The following is a 16,336-nucleotide window of genomic DNA, read 5'->3' on the forward strand; positions in this document are numbered from 1 at the left end:
CATTAATATATTTAGCAGTATGTCCTTATCAAAAATTCCCAAATGCTTTCTGAAATATGGAATTGTAAAGTTTCATTTAGCAGTTGTGTGTGTATTTGATCCTGGGCTATGTACAATGACAGAAGTAGTCTTACATCTGGCAGCCCCTAACAGCTGGTCATCTAATGAATATGCATCTGCTTAAGAGGCTGTGTTTCGTTAATAATCTATCAGATTCAGAGCAGGAGCAGTCTTAGTCTGCAGTAACAAAGATCTGAGCAATGAGCTGTAAAGTGTCATAGAGGTGTCCCCCAAGGCTAAGTCCAGGGACCCCTTCTTTTTCTCTCTACAGTCATCTCCTTGTGTCATTTCTACACTCATCTCCCCTCATCTCCTTGTGTCATTTCTGTGCTGACAATACCCAGATCTTCCTCTCTTTTCCCCCGACTCTCACATTTCCTCCTGTATTTCTACCTGCCTCTCAGCCATCTCCTCCTGGATACATTCGCATCATCTTAAACTCAGCCTCTCCAAATCAAACCTTTTCTCACCCCTTCCTCCCCCACTGCTGGTCTCCCTATCTTTATTCCTCTTGAATCCACCACCCTCTCTCCCTCCTCATCCACCAAGAACCACGGTGTCACCCTAGACCCCTCCCTCTCCTACTCTCAGCACATCTCTACTCTGGCATGCTCCTGTCACTTCTTCCTAAGCAGCATATGCAGAATTCGCCCCTTCCTCACCGACTACTTCACTCTGCTTAGTTCACGCCCTGGTACTGTCCCATCTTCACTACTGCAACTCCTTCCTAGCTGGCCTCACTGCCTCTGCTATCCATCCACTCCAGCTCATCCAAAACTCTGCTGCTTGCCTTGTCTTATTCGTTCCTCATTTCTCCCACGCTACACCACTGTTCCGCTCCCTCCACTGGCTCCCTATCGCTGCTCGCATCCAATTCAAAACTTGTACTCGCCTATCACTGTCTCAGTACTTCCTGTATCTTGTACTTGATTTTACTCATGTATCCGTACTCACGTTTTTTGTAATTGTTCTTATTTGAAATCTTTCTCATCCACTTATCGTACTTACTATGTGCGCTTCATGGACTTTACTCGTACAAATATTTTTATTATAAGTCAACTGCTCTTAGTTGAACCTGCTATTGCATGTGATTATTTACTGTATTCTTTATTTTGCTCTTAGAATTAGATTTTATTTTCTACTGATTTTACTGTACCTTATAACTGCACTTATCTGTAATGTGATATTTTATAATGTTAGTTTGTAGGTTGCCCTGGATAAGGGTGTCTGCTAATAAATAAATAATAATAATAATATAATAATAATAAATAATAATAATAATTAATGCCTGGCTACACAGACTACATAATGTTACCTGGGTTTGGGTCATTTGTTAATAATTATAATATTGTAACAGTATACTTAGGGCTTTTTAGGATTGAATATTAAAGCAATGCCACAACAGATTGAAGAAGAGCCTTTAGATGATTATTAATGCTATAAATCATACATCACTTTTTTTTTTTTTTTCATTTACATTGCTACAGAATAACTAATGGTCCTATATGACTAGGATGCATGACAATCACGCACAGTCCTTACTTCTGTATACACTTATTAGAGAAGTGAAATATGCACATGATAATTACATATACTGTTACTAGAAGAAAAAAAAAAGATTTGCTTAAAATCTTCATATTTAAGTGTGTATCATATTAGCATCAAATTCTTACCCCCTATGAATAAACATGCTTTACTGCAGTTATCATTATGAAATATGAGCTACGCAAGACCAGCTGTGCACCGTGGGAAATGATCAATGTCAGTGCCTTAGCAATAAGTGCCAATTTGCTTTAATTACATTATTGGTCAAGGATGTTTTGTTGGATTCTGGAAGTTATTTTTCAATGCGTACAAAAAGAATATGTACTGTATATATATATATATATATATATATATATATATATATATATATATATATATATATTTTTTTTTAATCAAAAATCTGTAATGTAAGCTTAGAATCAGGACAAATACTTTCACCTATTCAACAGCAGGGTTACTGTTAAACCCATGCCCACATGAACAACAACAAAAAGACATTCCATCGATAAATGCCATGCTTCTGTGGCAAGGCTCTGAGGCTTTGAATTTCAAGCAACAAAAGTAAAAACAAAGCTGGAAGTTTCCAATGAAGCTGGTTCGATTTTGAAAGCTTTTAAATGGTTTTGGGGAATTGTGTGCATTAAAATATAATCACAACCAGAATGTCACAAACAAGAACAGTAACCAAACGCCATTTCAGCTTATTTGCAAACAGAATAATTAATGTGACATTTTATGAAATCCTGAGAGGAAAAACTGACATCAAGAGAACTTTTTTTTGAGGTTTTGATTTTGTTTGGGGTTTTAAAAACAGGTCATGCCATACCGAGTGATCTAAAGCCTATACATTTTGGATCTGGGATGTACTGGTCTTACAGATTTTCAGTAAGATCCCCCTATGCAAGTAAATTTTAAAAAATCAGATTAAACACATGTGCTTCATTACTAAACTGTATATTTGGGCCACATGCAGCCCTAAAAGAGATTGCAGACCCTTTCTATATTGTGATACCAGAAGAAGCTTTAGAAATAATTGCTTTGTCTTAGCCATATGTTGTAAACAGTATGAAGCTCCAAAGACTTAAAAAGAAATCCTTGAAATCACTTTTTCTTTTTTTTTTCTTTTTTTAAACTCTCCAAAACTTTTGGCCAGAATAATTATTATGCACACTTTGACCAAAAAATAAATAAATAAAATAGTTTTCAAAATGATAAAACTCCAGAAATGTAGGTCACTTGATTTTAAATGACTCAGTGCAAATAGGAAACCATATTTGTTTTCTTCAGGTTGTCTACAGTTTTCAGCCCAAGGCACAGGCACATATTCCACTGGGCTGCCGCATGCCCTAACCACGAGAAAAACATTGTCTGTTAAAACTGTGGCAATCCCATAACACCTTCTGTTCAGTCACCCAGGAAACTGTCCCTAGGGGCTCAGAATGGGACTGTGAGGAACGGCAAGAAAAAAAAATATTGCTTGTTTGGTTTTTTTTGTCTCCTTAACAAATACGGCTTTAAACATTGTAAGTCTATCTGATTGCTGCACTCAATCTATTAATTAGTTCTTAAAATTCATGTGTTACATTCCTTCATCTTAATTACATAAATAAAACCTCTTCAGTGTAAAATCAGTTTGCAGAGCCGAAACCAAATCAAAATCACGTTGATTAGATTTAATGTGGAAATATTTTTCGGTTAAGTAATCTATTAAAAAATGAGAAAATCACATACGATTTATAGACCAAAATCATTCAAAGTTACCAAACATTCAATTGTTGATGCCATCTACTGGAGATAACTAAAAACTGCAACAGAAATAAAAGTTTACCAAGTATAAGTTTTTCGAAACCTTAAGCATCTGCATTAACCTCATCAAACTTTATGAAATCTGATGGATTTGATGTATACAGCACTGTTTAAACCAACTTCACTTTTATTACAAACCACTGGGCTTTGTGTATCAGCATATATTCCAACACAGAATAATGTGATCGGGTCTTTCGCCTTGCCCCTGACATTTTTACTGTACAGTTTACAGATTGCTCTACATTCTAAAGCAGTCAACACAAAATTACAGATCAGTGTGTATGAAACAAACATATTACAATGTTACTGAAAGTAATAGCACACAATTTATAATATACATATACTATAGGACTGAATTACAATAAACAGGTCAATATATAACAGTTATTTTTCTATAATCCCTTTATTTATTGATCCATCTCGAGTCATCTAAACCAGTGGTTCTCAATCCTGATCCTGGGGTAACACTGCCCTGCTGGTTTTTGTTCCAACCAAGCACTCGATTACATAAATGAACCCTTAACTGAACTAATAATTAGCTTAATTTGACTTTTTAAATAGAGCAGCTTATAAAAAGTTTTAATTATACAATTGTATACCTAAAGTGAAACCTCCATGTTTAAAATAATTAAAAAGCTCAGATTAGACAAATTAAGGGTTCAATTATGTAAACGAGCACTTGGTTGGAACAAAAACCAGCAGGGCAGTGGTCCACCAGGACCAGGATTAAGAACCACCGATCTAAAGTATTACCTTATAGTCATTTGATATCCTCTATTGAAGGGGTCTCTAACCCTGGTCCTTGAGAGCCACGGGGTCCTCTGGTTTTCCTTCCAACCAATTTCTCAATTACTTAATTGAACCAGTTATTCCAGATCTTTAGTCACTTATGATGTAAAGACACTTAATAAAACATGCAGGACCGGGATGTCTGCCTCCCCTCCCGCCTCCCCTAAAACTTTCACTAACTACATCTCCTAGAATATAATGTCTTCAGTTACTAGGAAACTATGCACATGAAAAACCAGCCCAACAAACATTATCCAATCTCAAGTCTAGCCCTGTTGTCTTTGTAGCCAATCACAGTAAGAAAAAGAAGAATTCAAAGCAACACAGGTCGAAGCGTAAACACCCAAGTCCAGCTACAAATCCAGCTGGAACAATTGTCAGAGGCAACCGCTAATAAAAAGTTCCTATAAACTTACTGTTTTATAACATATTAATGCATTTCCTTATTTCATTTATCTGTATGGGGTTATACTGAAGTTTTAACACGTTCAGAAGTGTTAAAATAAAAGTAACAATTAATTTGCAGAGTCAGTGCGATACCTCGAAAAAAATGTGCTGACCGATAAAAACCTTGAGGAACACATGGGTGGTTGCACAGGACTTCAGAGTAGCATTGCAGTTAATATGGAAGGATCTTTTTTAATGCCTACCCCCATTACCATTACAGAGTGTTCAGTATTTATCAAGGTTACTTATGACCAAGGTAATGCTGCATTTTACCCCCTGAAAATACATTTTAAAATTACAGACCCCAAACCTTATCTGGAGCGCTACTAGCATGAACTAAAAAGAGTGATTGATATTTTTGACTTTGTAGCGATATCAAAAACTCCAACTACATTATTCTCAAATTGCCAGGCGCTTGATTTGTGATGAAGTACTATACTAGTAGTAGGCTGTTTACCACCAGAGAGCTCTCTGGGTCAATCTGTATACAGAAACTCTGACAACTTATATAGGAGAAGGACACCCATGTTTCAATACCTGCAGCCAGTTGATAGAGGAAAATCAGCCATTAGCAACTCCGATCTGGGAGGGCTATTCTACACAAGGCTGCACGACCTGGATTGGGGTTTAATTTGCTCAATTAAGAACAAAGACCTGGTAAGGAAGGTTCAGACTTGCCACGCCCTCAGTTACATAATATGTACATAGCCTTTAGTATTTATTCCACTAGATTAACAAGCAGCACATTCTCTCCCCTTATAAAGAGCTGGTTCACATGTCTGCTGTGCACCTGCTGGTAATCTGTTGTGGGCTTGTCTTTTGCCTTCTTTTCTTTTCTTGTGTCACTTTCCGTGCTCGCTCCCTTCTGAGTCTCCCTTTGCTCCCCAGCTTCAGCAGCCCTTTTCTCTGCAGGCTTTGTGTCGGTTTGCCCTTTGGGGTAAGAGGAAGACTTTCTAGGCGATCTCCGCAGCTCCATCCCCGGTTTGTCTTCCTTCCTCACCCCTTGTGAAGCGTCCGTCTCCTTTGTTAGGGTCTTATCGGGCTTCTTAAACTCGGGCGATTCAGATTCCTGCAGCTTTAGTCTGTCAAAAAGCTGACAAACAAAAACCATTGTCATCAGAGTCTTAAACTGGTAATCAAAACTAAAGAATACAGGCTGCAGTGGGTGTTGGGCGCTAAATTATTAACAGGTGTAAAACCAAACGTCGTCACAAAAGCAAACTGGGTTATTTAACATTTGAAAATGATCTTGATCCTGCCCTAAAAAGCTGCAGTTAATAAGATGTTAATTTAGGGTGGCTGTGCCCCCTTGCTGTGCGGTACCCTTGTGATGGTCAGCGCAGGTTCGTGGTAGAAAGCTTTCCCCAGCACTGGTTTCCGGTAAGTCTCATCCACATCCACAAGGGCCTGTGGGTAGCACAAGGTAGATTCGTTAGCAATCTGGAAAGGTGCAGGTTTGAATCTAAAAATGAGTCAAGCTGTAGATGGGCACGTTTAAAAATACTATTCCCACTAACAATATTAATGGTAATTTACTGAGCTTTTTATACATGCATACTGCCCCGGAGGCATCAAAAAACGTTTGTGTACACGGGAATTGGGATAACAAAGATTTCAGTTTGGGGATTTTCTTACACTTGTGGTAAAGGAGACACGCTGCCACTGCTGTTTGTTTTTATACTTACCATGTTCCAGAACTTGTCAAACGCGACCAGGAATCCCGAGCACACCCCGCGCAGTCCTTTAAACGTGCGAATGTGCACTTTGATCTTAAGCCTTTCTTTAACGCAGCGATGCAACTCTCCCAGGGGACTACCAGCGTGAACTGAAAAAGAAAGGACGAAAATGAACAAGTTTGTCCAGCTCACTTCAAATACTGTAGCGGCCGTGTCTATTGAAAAAGAGGGCTTCTAAATAAATCATGAGTAAACACAGGTAGGTGGACAAGGTTGCTCGTGTTTAGCTAGTATAACCTCTAGAGAACCGTAACAGCGTTACTTACGCGGCATCCGGGTGAGAACATTTTTGGGTGCCTTTGCCCTGCGATGAAGCCTCTTACCGCTGCCCCCCTCTTCTTCATTCGCAGGATTATTAACCATAAGCTTTTTCAAACGTTCGATCCTCTCTGGATCCGGGACGCCCTTCTTCGACTTTTTGTTTTTCTTCTCTACATTCTCAGGTTTAGCTCTCCCCCGTCCGCCTTTTAAAAAGCTCTCGTACTCTGCCAAGTTATTAAAACATTTCACATTGGGATACGGCAAAGGAATATCGTGGGAGTAAAGAGCCAACAGGGGGTCAAACTGATCAGAACTGACATCCAATCTGGCCCTCTGACTGTCAGCATCACTGTCCGCTTCTTCCTCCAAATCTTCTTGTCTCCCCGTTCCAGTTGCAGCGCCGCTTGCTTCTGCTTTGGGTTCTTCCCTAATTCGCCTTGTTGTTGCTTTTTCTCTCTCCTCCATGTTTGAAAGACCCGCAGCTGAGCAGCATGGGAAACTTCTCTAGCGGTAGAGCGTTGTATCATGCACTGTTTACCAGCAGGGGTGGCTACAAGGCACAGTAAAAGTTGCTTGATGCAGTGCCTAAAAAGGTACCACGAAATGTTCCGGTCAGGACAACTGAGGTAACTTTTTTTTTTTTTTTTAAAGTAACAAAAAACGCATTCACTGCCAAACATGAACTACTTTAGATTGGCTGTAATATAGGATACTGACCTTAGGTATAGGGTCTCGGTGTTGGGAGAGGATTATTATTCATTGTTTTATTAACAACAATATGATAACCAATCAGAGTGCAGTGTCCTGACAGGAACATTTGGTGTTACCTTTGTAAGGACAGCTTTGTAAGCTTTGACACGGCTGCCCAGTGTATAGTTTTTAGTGGACGTGGTTATGAAGGTTTCTTTTATTTTTAAAGGTAAGGAACATTCACTATGTCCATACTTGAACATAATTTAAATATGCCTTACGGTATTTAAATATTTTTTATGACACTTTCGCATTTAAAAAAAAATCGGTCACCCTTCTATTTTTATTAATATACGTTAGCCGTTTCAAAGGAATTCCTGTTATATATATATATATAATATATATATATATATAATATATATATATATATATATATATATAATATATATATTTATATATATATTCCGAATCTTAGAATTTTAAAATTACGTGCAATAACCCCGTTATTGTCCATTATACTGTTTCTGGATGTTAATGTAAACTGAGAACAAAAAAAAGAAAAACAAACAAAAAAAAAAAAAAAAGCTCTGTTTCTGGTACGACATGTATCACGTAACACCACTTGGAAACCAACGTTTTTCAGCAAGAGCGCAGCATGATTAAATAATTCTAAGTAAAAAGAAAACAAACGAATTGCATAATTATCTACCAGTGTCCTAGTAACACTGAGTTACATTATGATTCATTTCTTCTTTCGTCAAGAAGGCTGAAGGTAGGAACACTGCCGATTTGTACTAGTGGTTTGCTATATTCCGCTGTGTATTCCACGTGGGTATAATGAAGGGGAAAGTAAATAGTACATAATAATAATAATAATAATAATAATAATAATAATAATAATAATAATAATAATAATAATATTGTTCTGCACATTATTTTCTGGCTAGGCACTTGCACATGTTTATTTGTGATTTTGTGATAATTCATTATAAGGCTAAGCTAACTAACAGCCTAAACGTCCTGATGTTTGCATTGCTACGATATTTTAATGCAATTTGAATAAACTAATTTATTGGTTTAACATATCGTATGCGAGGCTAATGTACTACAGTGTGTGTACACTTAATTACGTATTTTAGAATACGATTTCTATATTGGTCTGAACCACAAAGCAGCCAAAACAAATATACCGACACCTAACCAACTGAAGCCAGTGTGTGATACCAAATGCAGCATCACAAATGAAAGCATTACGGTCGGTAGCGCAGTTCGTCCATGAAAAGGGTTAAACAAAGACGAGAGTTCCAAGGCCTGGAATCAGTTGTGTGACTTGTACCTTAGAACACCGACCAGGTCCTGCAGATTACCATTGTCATGGTGTTATACACCATACAGACCATTAATGATGGCACCCCTATGCATGTTCAGACATCTACCTGATGCTCAGTGTTTCTGGGCATTCCTTCGAAACACTCAGTGGTAAAACCTTTGTCAAACTTAGAGGACTATATTCTGGTATCTGTAGCCATTACAGTATTATAACACGTCAACACAACTGTATGTCTGCAGAGTAAAAGTACTGCCTGTTTGGTCTTTTGTTTCTTTGCCTCAGAAAGCTGATGTTAAAGAGCAAGCGACTGGCCCCTCTCTACAAATCATTAGCGTCGTATTTCCCGAAGCCTTCAAGAGGAAGCACCGTTTTTGCAAAGACTTCATCAGTCCGCCTCATCAGCCTTAGGACCATGGCAAAGAGCAAATTCGAATACGTCAGGAATTTTGAGGTGGATGACACCTGCTTAAGAAACTGCTGGATTGTGGTTAGATTGGATGGGAGGAATTTCCACAAGTGAGTTAAAAAAAATATTTAAAGAAATACAGTAACATCTGTCTAGGCAGAGGCAGGTTCATTTTCATTCTACTGTGATCAGTTACCGGTGTAGTTTTCCTTGCATTTGTAAGTCATATCTAGCAGTTAGGGTGAAGTATAGCCCTGTTTTTTATTGACATTCCAAAAATTGCAAGGTCGAGTTTCATGCTGTAAGTTACACTGTGTGTGGACACTAGGCTGCATCTAATTTTGTCAGACTCTCATTTTTTAACCCTCTTGTAGGTTTGCAGAGCAGCACAGTTTTACAAAGCCTAACGATGACCGTGCATTGAACCTGATGACAAGGTGTGCCCAGGTAGTGATGGAGGAGCTGGAGGATATAGTGATCGCTTACGGGCAGAGTGACGAGTACAGCTTTGTTTTCCAAAAGAAGTCTAACTGGTTCAAAAGAAGAGCCAGGTAGGATTCAGAATGTGTCGATTTAATAAGAAGAATAAATAGAAAGTCCATCAGTCAGATGGTTAGAATATGTGATAATGAAATCGAAATCATTTTCCTCCAGCTAGTTCTCATAATTGCAAAACAGCCACTGGTCTCAGAATTATGTGTATTAACAGTTAAGCGGTGATTAACACTGACATATATATGCGAGAGAGAGTTAGTTCACTGTTAATCAGCTTTTGTTTGTTTGTTTTTACAGCAAATTCATGACGCATGTGGCCTCCCAATTTGCTTCAAGTTACGTGTTTTATTGGAAGGATTATTTTCAGGACCAGACTCTTCTGTACCCACCAGGGTTTGATGGGAGAGTCATTCTGTACCCCAGCAATCAGAATCTGCGGGATTACCTTAGCTGGAGGCAGGCTGATTGTGAGTGTGCTTGATTGATCACACTTTAGTTTTATCCAGGGCGGGGTTAAAAACCTTGTGGTCTGTTCTGTTGCAGACTCCAGTCTTAATTGTTTAATTGACCCTGCTGCAGATCATTTAAGTAAAGCATTTATTTTATTTAATTCATGGTCTGGAAAAGTCATGGTTGCTCACCCCTGTTTTAAGCATCTTTTAATAACCAATTTTTGTAATTCTTGTCTTATCTTTCCAGGCCATATCAATAACCTTTTCAACACAGTGTTTTGGAATTTGGTGCAGAAAGGTGGACTGACAACGTCTCAGGCCGAAGAGAAATTGAGGGTAAACATGTTTCTCATCTTAGTTTTACAACAGACAACAACTGGAAAATGTAATCTAATGGCTATATAACCTGTTTCTGTAGACTGGGATTCAACATGCACTCGCTCACCAATATAAACACTTAAGCCCAGCGATTGTGACAGAACGCAGAATTCTATCATCTTATTTCTAGAAAAACACAAGTGCACTGTATTTGACTGCATTGTTTGTATCTGCTAAGTGCAGTAATTACCTAAACGCATGGTAATCCTTTTTAACGAGGGTTTTTCTCAGTCTTTGCTGTGCCACAGGTGCATCCAGCTGAAAGTATGCAGTGCAGGTAATAGCTCTCTCTCTCTCTCTCTCTCTCTCTCTCTCTCTCTCTCTTTGTTTTTCCTAAAAATGTATATAACAAAAACCCTTGATATTTTGCTTGGTGCGTTTATTATACTGTCTGTAATACGTACTGATTTTCTTTACTCTTTTGCAGGGCACTCTTTCAGGAGATAAAAATGAGATTTTGTTTTCAGAGTTCAACATAAACTACAATAATGAGCCTCTGATCCACAGGAAAGGCACTGCTCTTGTTTGGAAGAAGGTAACACAACTGCATTGTAGAGCAGAGGCATTATTAAGGCTGGTGTCATAGCAGTGGTGCAAATATTTGCTATGTTATATACACAAAATAAATACAAAACAAAAACGGTGTCACTACTTTTTTAATCAAGCAATTACTTGAAACCAGTACATTTTGTTTTGTTTAACTTTTTTTTTTTTTTTTTTTAAAGATTGATGAAATCACAACGAAAACAATAAAACTTCCTAATGAAGAGAAAGGAAAAGAAATTGTAGTGACAAGAACCCGGAAAAAAGTCACGCCTCTGCATTGTGACCTCATCGGGGAGGAGTTTTGGGAAGAGCACTCAGAGATTCTGGAAGATGACAGCTAGCTGATGACTCAACTGACACTGCAGATTAGAAAGTGCTGAGAGCTGAGTACAGAGCTCTGTAATGTTAGGTTTGCAGGACAACAAGGGAGGAGGCATTTAGTCTAACCACCTGTTAACATGGATTCACAGAGTTTACAATAGGTTTTAGCAGTAATTTTCAAAAGACTTCTCTGTAATTTGTGAATTCATATTCCTGATGACCCCTTGAATAATCATTCCTAGAGTAGAGGTCAGAGACAAAGCTGTTTATCAAAATGTATTTTTTAAAAATGTACCAGGCGTGTTGTAGAACAAAAGCAATATTTTGGAAAACTTAACAAGGAATTTTGACCAACCAAAACAAGGGAAATTGATTCAACAAAGATTTTAGTTTTCCTAAGCATTTAGACCTTATCTGAAAGCAAATATCCATAGACAATACGTTGCAGACTTTAATAATAATTAAAAAAAAATTGTGAATATTGTATTCCATTTTAAGTTTTTAGTATTTTATTATTGCAGGTGTTAAGTTCATTTTTATTTATTTATTTTCTGGGTTCTGAGAAATAACCATACCTTTAAACAGATACTGTTTTTCTTATATCGTGTACAATTTCAATTCCAATAAAAACAAGTAGACATATCAGTTGTGTCAGTTTAGTTACTTGAACAGCGATTAATATTATTTAATTATCAATTTAAATACAGAGCCTTTATCACGTTTTGGTTGTCAGGGTTTCTATTATGACACATTTGCACGTCGTTGTTATTTATATAAAGTTCCTCGCGCCTAAGGTTGTCAGTTTGAAACTGAAAGTTCCGAAGTTGTTTGTTATCAACCGAAACAAAGCTAACAAAAGGTATTGAGATCACAATAAACTCAATTCAAACCGATCATAATCTGCGCATTACCCACAATGGACAGGCACCGTAGACAAAGTCTTACCGTAGAAACGTTTCCGAAAAAAAAAGATGGGAATCAAAATGAAGTTAAAAACGAGGCGATTCAAAACACGCCCGAGACTAGCGAAAGCTGCACGAAAAAATCCGGTAACTTTATACAAACGGAACATGTTTCCAAAAAGGACGGCACGCCGTCATTGGGCAATGAAAAGCAGCAACTACTGGAATCAAAAATTAAGAAAATACGTCTTGCAGATATAAAGGATGAAACAATCATGGGTACTAAAAGGCATGGTGACGTGAAAATTATTTTAAAAGCCGAGAGTTTAAACGAAATTAGTGAAAGAAGAGCAGTTGTCTTTTTATCGAAAGAGAAAGATAATAGAGCAGGTAAACTAGACACCCACCATGGATCAGCTGAAGAAAATAGTGGGAACAGCGTCCGGGTGTTTTTTACCGAACAGAGCGACAGCACGGGAAATACCGATATGAGACAAGAGGAAAATAGACCGGGGCATTGTGTGACTACTTTCACTGTAACGCAGCCTCAGCAGAAAGAGGCGATACATTTGCAACAATCCAGCGGACCCAGCGCTCAGAATCGAGGTGTCCCAATAATTCTTCACCATGTTACACCAGACACAAACTTCCACATTCAGAGTCCAATAGCTGCCCCCGAAGCAATCAGGTTAACACAAGTGCCGTTTAATATCAATCTAAAACCAATCCTAGAGCCGTCTGTAAAAGTTGAGACTAAAGACGTGCCCCTCACTGTCCCACCATCAGATCCAGGTAAAACCGTTTAACTATTAATGCACTCACCGAAAATGTTTTATACTCTTATCAATACAAGACTAATATATAAAAACAGTATATGCGCAACATGAACATTGTAAGTAGGTCTGCTAACGCTTATCTTGTGTGTTCTTAAAGTTGTGAAATTAATTGTTATTCGTTCATGTGCCATGGAAATGTTTATATTATGATAATCAGATGTACTAATAACCTGCTTTATTGTACTAATTCACGTTCACTGTGAATAATTCATTTTGAAAGAGTTAACAGGAACACTTGGGTAGGCCATTAAATTAAAAGTGAGAAAATAAATGTCTAATTTATTTATTCTTTTAATTAGGAGCATTTGAAACAACCCAGATTAAAGACAGAAATGGGCACATTAAACGTCCAATGAATGCTTTTATGGTCTGGGCCAGAATCCATAGACCAGCACTTGCCAAGGCTAACCCTGCTGCTAACAATGCAGATATAAGTGTGCAGCTTGGAATAGAATGGAACAAGCTCTCAGAGGAACAAAAGAAACCTTATTATGATACAGCTCAGAAGATCAAAGAAAAACACAGAGAAGAATTTCCTGGTAAGAGCATGAACAGGTCAACAAGATTCTCACATACTGCAATGAGAAGCTGGTCACTTTTCACTTTTTCAGTGTCACTCTGAAAACAGAAACTAACATTTCTGAACATATATATCAAATTTGTAGGGCATTTTCTAATATCTATTATTTTGGAGGGACTGACATTGGAAACTAATTAACTACTAGAACAGGGTTTAAAATACAACAATGCATTAGAGGGTTTTATGATAGGAGCCAGACAACATGCAGTATCTTTCTCACAATTTGAATCTGGCTGAAAAAGGCTACAATTATGTCTGATTACTTAGCTATACAATTTTATTTACAACATTATTATTATTATTATTATTATTATTATTATTATTATTTATTATTATTATTACCAGTGAGACTATTTCACAGTCTTGCACTGTTGGCAATTTGATAAGGGGCATCGCTAAATTTGGCCACCAGGGGGCACTAAAAAAAAAAAGGATAAACTGGAGAAAAGCATTTAATTATATTCGATGTTGGCACCCACAAATATCAACCCACACTTTATCTGAGAAACTATAAAATCACATTGTTGGTGGTTAGCCTGGTTAAATTTGCATTGCAATATAAATTTATAAAGCATTGTAATGCAATAAAAAGGCCTAACATAAAATTGCTGTGCTGAAATGTAAAAGTGGTTAAAGTTTTACCTTGGAATGTACGATTCAGTGTTTAAAGTTACAGAAGACTTTAATTGTTGCCTTGAATAATTGATAGGTTGGGTATATCAGCCAAGACCTGGAAAGAGAAAGCGTTACCCACTAGGCCTTTCATCATCTCTAATGTCAGGTGTTTCCCAAAGTGTCCTCAGTACAACTCCAACTCCAATCATGCAACCCACCACCTATTCTGTAGTGATCCCTAATATACAGGCAGGTAGCTGCTGCTCTCTAGCTGCAGGTGAGTGCAGAAGTGTGATAGAGTAGAACTGATTTAATCAATAAGTCATAGAAGAGCTTTAAATCTAGTCATATTTAAAAACAGTAAACCATAGAAAATGACTGGTGTATGGACTTGCATATTTATATATATATACTTGTATTACAATGTTTACTATTTCCTGTATAATACAATTGTAAGTTCCATGTATTTATTCTTTTATTACACATTCACAGGGAACAGTCAATCTCCTGTTCAAACCACAAATGGCACTGTCCAGCAGTCAGCCCCTGTAACCATGTATCAGCAGTCCAGCCCAGTCCAGATGATTGTTACAACAGCCAACCTGCCGGCTCGTCAGTCAGGGCCAGCCTCATCTTCAGTGATGTCTGTGAAGACTGATGTGCACCGCAGTATCCCCATGCCAACCTCACTCCCAAGCCACCCTGAGACTAGGTTTCAGTGTGCTCCAGTACAGGCCATGCCCAGAACCTTTGAGAACAATGGCATTTCCCAGTACCACTACAGCACCCCCTCTGAGCTGCTGATACCCAAGGAAATGCAGCCCAGTGTAGCCAGCTGTTCAAGAGGTCCGCAGCTTCCTCCACCACCCCTTCCCCACCCACACGTTTACCCCCCACCCACCATGGCTCACCCAGCCAATCTCTTTGCACCGGCACCTCGCTTTCCATTCCCTCCCCCCTATTTTATACCGGGACCACACTACTTCCCATCAAGGTAACACATGATTTGTTTGATTTGAACTAAACCATTGATACCAAAAATACCATCTAGTTTATAAAAACTTGTGTGGCCATTACCTTTGAAGCATGTTGCGTGTTTTCTATCAAAATGCATCCTTAAAACGTGTTCCTTTTCATTTTACAGCCCGTGTCTTTACAGTCGCCCTCCATACGCCTACAGTGATTATCCAAACCCAATGTCCGACTACCTCGGTTACTATGAAGACCGCTACCAGAAGCACGAGGCGATGTTTTCTGCCCTAAACCGGGACTACTCGTTCAGAGACTGCGCAGATGGGGGCCTGTACAATAACGAATCTCATAGCAGCGAGGGCATGAATGAACGGGCTTACCATGGCAACCACGCAGCAGAGTATCTGAACTCGGTGCCGTCGCTGGACGTGGTCGCCTTGGAGAACGTCTTCACAGCGCCTGTAATGGCTCCAGCACGCCTGCAGAAAGTCAACGTGACCGACACTGACGAGGAGGAAGAAGACAGAGTTTTGAGAAATTTATGAAACAAAATAATAAGTAAAAACAAATTAACTAAATTGACTATAGCTTGACTGCAAATGAATAAAATGTATTGTTTTAATGAGAAAGAATGGAACTTTGTTTATTTTACATGTAGCCTACAGTATCAGATTCACTCTTTTCAAAGCTCCCTTTCATGTTGTTGCTCCCCACCAATTTTCACCCAAAGCCATTATAAAATCATATGACCAGATCTATTTTAGGAGCTTTAACAAGGTGGACACTGATAATCTGGTATCAGAAAAGTATTTAATGAAGGTGTATTTAAAAAAGAAAAAATCAAGATACTGATTTAGTCTAATACATTCCTTTTCAAAAGTGATGTTTAAACATTTTGTTACAAAATGAACTGTATGTATTATTTTTGTTACACCTTGTAATTAAGTGTGTGTTAACTGTTCTATTTAATATAGTAATCCCTGGGCTATTACAATATAGAACTCGATTTTTAGTCCCTCGAGATGCTGAAATCGGCCCCCAAACAGTATTGCGCCGGTCTTCATTTCAGGCATAATATTCCTGCTCTGATCACCAGAAAGGGGAGGTACTATAACATACAAAACTAGAGAGAGCAGTAGGATGGACAATTGTGCAGCTTCAGCTAAACG

The 16,336-nt window shown here is 38.2% G+C and overlaps 3 protein-coding genes across 4 annotated transcripts; 2 read left to right on the forward strand and 1 right to left on the reverse strand.

The window, feature by feature from the left end:
- Nucleotides 1-3,928: 3,928 nt before the first annotated feature.
- LOC121297290 (U7 snRNA-associated Sm-like protein LSm11) lies at nt 3,929-7,165 on the reverse strand. The gene is made up of 4 exons (XM_041223527.1): nt 6,650-7,165; nt 6,333-6,472; nt 5,971-6,054; nt 3,929-5,740 (listed from the first exon to the last, which is right to left on the reverse strand). The coding sequence occupies exons 1-4, from the start codon at nt 7,107-7,109 to the stop codon at nt 5,366-5,368; spliced, it is 1,059 nt and encodes a 352-aa protein (XP_041079461.1). The 5' UTR covers nt 7,110-7,165; the 3' UTR covers nt 3,929-5,365.
- A 302-nt stretch (nt 7,166-7,467) lies between these two features.
- LOC121297291 (probable tRNA(His) guanylyltransferase) lies at nt 7,468-11,904 on the forward strand. Of its 2 annotated transcripts, none has more exons than XM_041223529.1 (7): nt 7,468-7,563; nt 8,947-9,180; nt 9,445-9,621; nt 9,863-10,032; nt 10,265-10,353; nt 10,823-10,930; nt 11,121-11,904. In XM_041223529.1, the coding sequence occupies exons 2-7, from the start codon at nt 8,954-8,956 to the stop codon at nt 11,280-11,282; spliced, it is 933 nt and encodes a 310-aa protein (XP_041079463.1). In that variant the 5' UTR covers nt 7,468-7,563; nt 8,947-8,953; the 3' UTR covers nt 11,283-11,904. The 2 variants fall into 2 exon arrangements, with proteins under 2 accessions (XP_041079463.1, XP_041079462.1); XM_041223528.1 differs by lacking the exon at nt 7,468-7,563 and adding an exon at nt 7,943-8,106.
- Nucleotides 11,905-11,996: 92 nt separating this feature from the next.
- LOC121297500 (transcription factor SOX-30-like) lies at nt 11,997-15,745 on the forward strand. The gene is made up of 4 exons (XM_041223848.1): nt 11,997-12,964; nt 13,296-13,539; nt 14,688-15,189; nt 15,340-15,745. Exons 1-4 carry the CDS (start codon nt 12,179-12,181, stop codon nt 15,710-15,712), a joined length of 1,905 nt encoding a protein of 634 aa, XP_041079782.1. The 5' UTR covers nt 11,997-12,178; the 3' UTR covers nt 15,713-15,745.
- Nucleotides 15,746-16,336: the final 591 nt, after the last annotated feature.

Source organism: Polyodon spathula, chromosome 22 (genome assembly GCF_017654505.1).
Source record: "Polyodon spathula isolate WHYD16114869_AA chromosome 22, ASM1765450v1, whole genome shotgun sequence".
Classification (NCBI taxonomy): domain Eukaryota; kingdom Metazoa; phylum Chordata; class Actinopteri; order Acipenseriformes; family Polyodontidae; genus Polyodon; species Polyodon spathula.